The following is an 8,608-nucleotide window of genomic DNA, read 5'->3' on the forward strand; positions in this document are numbered from 1 at the left end:
GTGTCTGCAGATTCTCAGGTCGCCTTGCAAATCCTTCCATGGATACAACAGGCTTCTGACATCTCAGATTATTTCCCATTATGATTCTATAAACCAGTGTAAAAAGGAACTGCCAGAATACTTCAACTTTGCAAGTGATGTCTTAGATGAGTGGTCACAACTGGAAAAGGTAGTATTTTTCTTTTACTTTTTAGACATTGTGTTGTAGTTTAACCTCAGCCAGCAACCAAGTACCACAGAGCTACTGGATGACATGAACACACACAGGCACACCCCCCAGGGGGATGGGGAGGAGGATCAGGAGAAAGAGGTAAAACCCGTGGGTTGAGGTAAGAACAGTTTAGTAATTGAATTAAAATAACATATAATAATAGTAATTATAATAATCATCATAGCAGTAGTAGTAGTGATGAAAAGAGACAACAGATACAACAGACAGAGAGAGAGAAAGAAAACCCAAGAAAGTTAAGTGATGCACAACACAATTGCTCACCACCCCAGACAGTGCCCACGCAGTGATTGGCACCTCCAGACCAACTTCCCCCAGGTTATACTGAGCAGGACGTTCTGTAGTGTGCAATACCCCTCTGGGCAGTCTGGGTCAACTGTCCTGGCTGTGCTCCCTCCCAGCTCCTTGTGCAACTCCTTGTCAGCAGAGCGTGGGAAATGGAAAAGTCCTTGACATAGAGTAAGCACTGCTTAGCAACCACTAAAACATCAGTGTATTATCAACATTATTTTCATCCCAAATCCAAAAAGCATAGCACTTTATCAGTGGTTAGGAAGAAAATTGACTCTACCCTATATTGGGACATATTGAAACAAATCTCAGATGACACAAATCAGTTTTCCTGATGGATACTGGATAGATCAGCTGCAGAATGGAATGCACCATTTTGTTTTGCCTGTCAGAAATATAGGTATCACTCTGAGACTAGTCACCAGGGAGGATGTGCCTAGTCTGGAGTTATTTTGTTTTGAAATGAAACCTTTTAAGGCCCTTCTTGTGACTTTAATATCGTCTGTTGTGTTCTAGGATGGAAGAAAACCAGCAATTCCAGCTTTTTGGTGGGTAAATGAGGAGGGAGAGGAGGTGAAGTGGAGCTTTGAAGAGCTGGGATTTCTGTCGAGGAAGGCAGCCAATGTACTTTCTGAGGCATGTGGTTTGCAGAGAGGAGACAGAGTTATAGCAGTTCTGCCTCGTGTCCCTGAGTGGTGGCTCCTCAATGTAGCCTGTATGAGAACAGGTGAGTGATGTGTTGGATGCAGAAAGGACATAAATAGAAGATACAGGCAATATGCAAAATTAATGTGGAGAAAACATAAGCAGGAATATTCTGCTGTGACCTGAATAACTCAGCTTTTGCATGGAAGGAGAATTAGCAGCACCCACACAGGAACCAAAGGGACAGGCTGTTCAGTTAACAGCACCCTCAGCTGAAGCCAGTGAAGATTGAATGGGCAGCCTTGAGCAGATACATTATCTGGTTGGACAGTGTTAATGCAGTAACTATATTATTAAAGGGGTTAATTACTCAATATTTTGTTTTGCTGTTGCAGTTTTGCAAATGCTTAGGAAGGATTTGACCCATTGCATTTTGAAACTGATAATCTTCCATGATGGAACAATTCAGCATCAACAGGGACATGATCAAGTGTTTTGGAGAAATGCTGAGTTTTCTCAACTGCTTGTTGCTATTTTCCAGGAGTTGTCCTCATTCCAGGAACATCCCAACTAACAGCCAAAGACATCTTATACCGACTCCAGGCTTCGAAGGCCAAGTGCATCATTACCAGTGACACACTGGCACCTGCAGTGGAATCTGTTGTGCCTGACAGCCAGTTTCTGAAAAGTAAACTAATTGTAGGCAAGGGGAGCAGGGATGGGTGGCTGAACCTCAAAGAACTCGTTGCGTGAGTATCCAGTTGTTTGACCTCCATCCCTGTGAGGGGAAGGAGGCTGTACCAGTCAGGTGACATTGCTGAGTTTTGGGGTTCATTTCCATAACACAAATAAGTTACATTTTTGCATCCTTCTGTCAACTCACTGCATTATTATTGCACTGTATTAAGTACAGATTTGTCCAACACAGGTTTAGGGACTTAAATTCAGGTCCTTCACCATCTCCTCACTCAGGAGCCTTGTGATTCAGAGTGCACTTGTGACAGGCAAAATGTGTTCTCTATCTCTTGCCTGTGGTATCTGATGCATCTGTTTCTTTAATGAGATCATAAAGTTTGGGGCTTTTTTCCTTTTTAACTCCTAAACCTTAGAAATACAGATTCCTTGGGGGAAAAATGCATATAGTGACTTTAATATACTGTTTCTTGTGAAGGGTGGCATCTGCTGACCATAAATGTGTCAAGACAAGAAGTCAAGACCCAATGCTGATCTATTTTACAAGTGGAACTACAGGCTTTCCAAAAATGGTGGTGCAGTCCCACAGCAGTTATGGCATTGGATTTGCAACCAGTGGCAGGTATTACCTTGGAGTTGCTCCCAGTGTCCTCATTAAGTGACATAATCCCTATTACATTGAAAATGTGACTGTAAAACTCCAGTAAATGTAGGCCTTCAATGACTGTAGGATCTTGCCTCTTCCTCATCTTTCCCCTCTCATGGTAAAACCCCCATTGTTAAAAGCTTCTGGAAGACTCAGTTGAGGTCATCATGTGCAATGTTCTGTCTCTCAGACTGCAGAGGAGCAATAAGGAGTGTCCCTATGGCAAAACCAGAGAAAATCAAGTGCTCTAGTACTGGGTCAACCTTCCTTGAGAAACCAAAGCAACCCTGGCTATAGCATTACACCTTAAAAGTTACAGTTCAGGTTGAATCTGTGGCTTGGTGCTGTTTTGCTTTCAATGAATGTCTTTTAATTATGCTTCTTAAGGAGTGAGAATTTTCATGAAAATCAAAGGATGTCTTTCCGAAGGCATTCTGAGGTGGAAGTTGGTGATAGGGAGTCCATAGAAATAATTTGTATTTTGATTTGATCCAGATTCTGCAACTCAAGCCAAAGGTGTTTTGCACTGCTCAGGAGAAAAGCAATGCAAATGTTAAACAGAAGGGAATGAAGGGGAAAAAGAAAATGTTTAAGACCTTTCAACTCTTACAAACTTTCTACAGAGCCCTGCCTCCTGACACCACATCTTCCAATGGAAGCCTCCTGCCCTGTCCTTGAGTTCTGCTGTGAACTGTGCCCAAGTCTCTCACACTCTATGTAGCAACTTTTTCACCTCTGTTTTATCATCAGGCATTGGATGAACTTGACTCCTTCAGATATAATGTGGAATACCTCTGATACTGGCTGGGTAAAAGCAGCTTGGGGCAGTGTTTTTGCACCATGGATCTGTGGATCTTGTGTCTTTGTACACCACATGCTACAGTTTAAACCAGCAGTTATTGCAGAGGTAAGCATAACGTTTTAATCTGGGAGGTTTATTTCCCTTTCGCATAACTGAAGCAAACAAGCTGGGCTCCAGTGCATGGGTGCCATTGCTCTGTAGCAGCAGGGATAGTACTCCCCACATTTCAAGCAATCTTCCCTCCCTTTGGTGCCCAATAAGCTAGAGGAACAAGTATTTTCACTCCTGGTTAAGCTATGTGACATGGCTTCAGTGTAGAGGAGAACTGGTGAAAGATGCAGGATATAAAAATCATGGAATCACTGCTATCTTGTCCCATATTGAGCCTAAAGCTCACTTCAGGTATGGGCTTCCAGCTGCTTTGGGCCCAGTGTGAGAATGGGACAGTATCAGAATATGGCACAGACCAAAATTAGGGTGCTGTTATCCTGAATTTTCAATTACTTCCCAGAGCGCCTATTCCTCCTCTCAGGCACTTTGCAAAACCAGTCAGCCGACCAGTTCTCCTTAACATTGGCCTCTTGGGTTATTCACCTGCACCTTTACAAGTTCTGACCCACCATTACATTTTCTTTCTACAAAATAACTTTCTTTTTATCTAGACTCTCTCAAGGTACCCCATCACTACCTTCTGCACTGCTCCCACTGCCTACCGCATGCTGGTCCAACATGATCTGAGCAGGTACTGCAGGGCTAGGAGGGAGGCTGGGATATAATGCTGTGACAGCTCTGGCTGTTTAGTTCCTCAAGTTCCTTATTTCTAATTTTTTTTTTCAGGTAAAGGAAATCTAATTAGCAAAAGTGCTCTCAGGAAAGAGAGCTGTGTTCTGAAATATGAGAATAACTAGTCACACCATAGGCCACTCAGGCTTTGAAAAGACAGCACAGAGAAAATAAGTGAGATTATTTTAAGTTGTCCCTTCCTCTGAACTTATTGTTCATAATTTAAAGTTATATGAAGTTTCAGGCAGCATTGGTTCGGGGAGTTACTGAAGTACAGTGAAGTTGTTCTCCTATGCTTGAGAATGAAATGAGCAGTAAGAGGAGTTTCATGTGCTGAGAGTTATTTGGCAGCTGTTCCCACCAGTTTGTTACTCTATAAAATACTCAGGTTGTGAGAAGTGGTTTGTAAGGAGTTTTCACATCTTCAGTAAAGTACTTATTCTTCTCACATAGGTCTTTCATCCTGACAAAAATCAACTCGGGTTTAGCAGAGAGCTCAGGCTTACTTTTGCTCTATAAAATTCTCAGTGTTTTATTTGATCTTGGATGTTGGTACATAACTCAGCTTCCTGCAAACATCTGATGCACTTGTTTAGATTTCTCCTTTCATGTCAGCTCTTCCAAGAAAACACATTTGCTCACTCATGTGCCAGCAGAAAAACCCACTTCTGGTGACACAGAGGTAAACCATTTTATCTTCAGTGGTAACACAAGCACTCTAGGAGTCCAGTCGAGGTCTGTGTAACAGGATGATTATTGTCATTTCCAAGGAACTTGTGAAATTCTAAGTGTACTTACTTGGAAAGCCAAGGGAGGCTGTTCAGTTAAGGCCACGCACTGCTCTTCTTAGGAGCTAAGAAAATTATTTCATTTGCTATTCCTCTCAAGCTACAAGTTCACAAGTCTGAAGCACTGTCTATCTGGAGGGGAAGCGCTCAATCCTGAAGTGATGGCGAAGTGGAAAATCCAGACAGGGCTGGATATCCATGAAGGTTATGGCCAGACCGAAACAGTACGTTTGCAATAAATGAAATTATTGTAGTAGATCCCTTCATCATCTTTACTTCATCCCAGCTCACATCCCAGACTGATATTCTTGAGAACCACAGTACTTTGGTCCTTGTCACAACAAAGTCACAAAGACATGTCCTGCCTAATGCAAACAATAATAAAATTTACAAGGTGTTGCAAAAATTTAAAGAATAATAAAAATCTGTTCTGCAGGTGACAATCTGTGCCAACATGAAAGGAACGAAAATTAAACCTGGCTCTTTGGGAAAAGCTGTTCCCCCTTACGATGTGCAGGTACGTCAATATGTTGCAGTTGGGGTAGATGAGGAAGGAATGCTGTCTGTGTCCCTTCTCTGTCCTGCACTGTGCTGGAACAGAGATTCATTCCTCTAGCTAACCACAGCAATAATGATGTGTCCTTTCTGCAGATCATAGATGACCATGGGGCTGTTTTGCCTGCAGGAGAAGAGGGCAGCATTGCTGTCCGAATCCAGCCAACACGGCCCTTCTGTCTGTTTTCTGAGTACCTGGTGAGCCTGAGCTCCTGTGTCTGTGCCTGCTGAGGAACTCAGGGGAGACTTGAGGCAAAGTTCTGTTCCTTTATGCCCGGAGCAGGATTTCATCCAGGATCTTCAGAAGGTCTCACTAGGTTACTTGAGGACTTTGAGTCTGGTTGTGTGGTGGTGCTGAGGGTTTTATATTCTTAAGAAAAGAGTAGAATCAGGCAAACCTATTGTCCCTTGCATTTGAAGTATCATATTGAATAAGCTTTGGAGGACCTATCTCTTTGTGTTTAATCCTCTTGTGAATCCAAATAATACTTGGATATTTGTAGCATCCTCAAACAACCACTTGTCTAACGTAATTGCTCACCGTGTGATAAAAAACTTCTTTAGGTTCAATATCGTTACTTCAGGTTTTAACTATGTCTGTTGTCAACATGTTTTTCCTGTGTAACCCACGGGTCAATGTAAAGAAAAAAATTTTTTTCTGAAGGTCACCTCATTTGAGTTTTGGTCTTGACAGTTAAAGGTAAAAAGTTTCCGTAGACAGGAGGTCATTGTGGCAACCCCCTGCAATGAAAAATCATTTCCCTGAAGACAGGGGGCTACACATTTTAGTCATTTGCTGTGAGGGATGGGAATTGAGATACAGCACAGCCTTTTCTAACGCTTTAATCTGTACATACACAAGTGCTCTTTTCCCCATCTCACATATTTCTACCACCAAACTGCTATTTGACACGGCTCTGTTTCTTTCAGTTGAAGACACACAGTAGTATTGAACAAACTCATTTTGAGAACAATTTTCTTGTTCGTTTTTAGCACCACTGCAAAGATGGTGTGTTATGTTTCACTAACAATCAGATACATTTTTTGACTGTTGTCAGGATAATCCAGAGAAAACTGCTGCCTCTGTGCGTGGAAATTTTTATGTCACTGGGGACAGAGCAATTATGGATGAAGAAGGATATGTCTGGTTTGTTGGAAGAGATGACGATATCATTAATTCTGCTGGGTAAGTCAGTTGCTTTTAGATTTGATCGTTTGCCTGTTAAAATGCAATTTGAAAAGACCGATGGACTGGCCCATCTTGCTGCAGCTGACACATCTTCCCTCCCTCCCAGGTATCGTATTGGCCCGTTTGAAGTGGAAAGTGCATTAATCCAACACCCAGCAGTGGCAGAGTCAGCTGTTGTCAGCAGTCCCGATCCAGTCCGAGGGGAGGTAAAAAGAAATAATAATAAAAAACAAAGATGTAGAAAGAAATGCCCTTTATTGTAAGCATCAAGTTGCCTATATGTCCTAGGTTTCCTTGGAATTCAATAAATTGCAGATTTTTCAAATGAAATGGGGTAAACCCCATTTTTTAAATCCATATCTTGACCAATCTTGGAATTTCAGAATTATTTCCTTGTTTGCGGGGTTTGGGGTAGGAAAAAAGACTTGACTTTTCAGACTTATTGTAGCATCCTTTTGCATAAGTAATGGAATTTGTATATTCCTCTTTTTGTCACTAAACCCATGGTAGCCATGGTATCTGGAGTGTTCAATTTTTGTTTTATATTTTTCACCTTTGCCACATTTCTTTGAGCAACTGGGATGAGATCTTCAGCTTTAATAGGATATAAAATTAAGGGGGGGGGAAAGTGGAAAAAAATTCTCTGTTGCAGAATACAGCCTTCATAACACACCATTCTGTCACAAAGAGACAATGAAAGGGAAATTAAAAAAAAAGCTTGAATTTTTGCATTCTGAATTTAGACACTTTTCACAAGAAATATATCTCTTTATTCCCACCTCTGAAAGTTAATGGAATCCCTTAATTTTTGTGACACAGGTAGTCAAAGCCTTCGTTGTTTTAGCTTCTGCTTTTGCATCACATGATCCAGAAAAATTAACTCAGGAGCTTCAACAACATGTCAAGAAAGTGACTGCACCTTACAAGTATCCAAGGAAGGTAAGTACAGCCCCAAAAGACAGGTCTTCTAATTGTACCAGAAACTGAGCATTTTTTGTCCTGCCTCAACTCTTTTTCAGCTGCATTCTGACAAACATTCCAACAACAGCTAAATAAAACCAGAGTAGATGACAGGGTGTGTTGCAGCTGTAGCTTTGGGTTCACTGTGTGTGCTCGAAAGGACCCAAAGGGGGGCAATACTCATGTGACTTTACTTCATCAGGGTCCAATTTTCCTTTCATGGAATACTGGGGTTTTCCCACCAGCACAAATGGGCAAGACATTCAGTCAGAATTCCATCATCCCAGCCCTCACTGTGCAGCTTCCCATCTTTTTGCCCCTACTCTTAGTAAAATGTATCTTACCTTCCACTGGGAAATTATCCTGAATGTATTTTTACCTTTCAGGTGGAGTTTGTTCAGGATCTGCCGAAGACAGTTAGTGGGAAAATCCAGAGAAAGGTCCTAAGGAACAGAGAGTGGGGGAGAGAATGACAAGGACAAGAGTGATCTGGAAAACAAGGAGAGAAAAGTTCCATCACTGGCACCAGCCATAACACATTTGGCATGTGGTCATGACCCAGAGCACTAGGAAAACATCTAGAAAAACAAGCTATGGAAGAAAAAGGAGAAAACACCCATATGGCTTGAGGATATGTGGTATTGGAACCTCTTTTTCCATCGACCTAAAAATTTTCAGAAGACAGAAGTTGCAAATAATTAAGAGTGTGGAATGGGAGAGAGAAAGGACACACCCAGGAGCCTACAAAGGATTGTTTTTATTTAAAATTGTAACTACCATACTTTGATACATATAAATAAAAGGGAAAATAATAAAAGTAGTCTTTGTCCTGCTTTGTCCAGTAGTGGGTACCAGCAGAGCATTGATACATTATCTTCAAAGAATACCACTGTAATATTTCCAAATTCTTTCTGAGTGGAAAGAGAAAGACATTGATGAATTTCTGTTCTACTTAAATGGTTAAAGGGGAGGTAAAAGAAGATCCAAAGTGCTTCAGGTTAAGGTGCAAATTATGCACAATTAACAA

General features: G+C 41.5%; 1 protein-coding gene across 1 annotated transcript; it reads left to right on the forward strand.

The window, feature by feature from the left end:
• Nucleotides 1-4: 4 nt before the first annotated feature.
• On the forward strand, nt 5-8,188 carry LOC113962198 (acyl-coenzyme A synthetase ACSM4, mitochondrial-like; the record flags this gene model as incomplete). Its single annotated transcript, XM_027672992.1, has 13 exons — nt 5-169; nt 1,037-1,247; nt 1,707-1,914; nt 2,337-2,480; nt 3,255-3,411; nt 3,969-4,048; nt 4,978-5,101; nt 5,314-5,394; nt 5,529-5,630; nt 6,491-6,618; nt 6,728-6,827; nt 7,441-7,560; nt 7,968-8,188. Coding segments are annotated over 13 exons (1,707 nt in total), but the record flags the coding sequence as incomplete, so codon positions are not given.
• Between the last annotated feature and the right edge of the window lie 420 nt (nt 8,189-8,608).

The sequence above is a fragment of the Neopelma chrysocephalum genome, unplaced genomic scaffold (genome assembly GCF_003984885.1).
Source record: "Neopelma chrysocephalum unplaced genomic scaffold, ASM398488v2 Primary Assembly neopelma1_121733, whole genome shotgun sequence".
NCBI classification, from domain to species: Eukaryota; Metazoa; Chordata; class Aves; order Passeriformes; family Pipridae; genus Neopelma; species Neopelma chrysocephalum.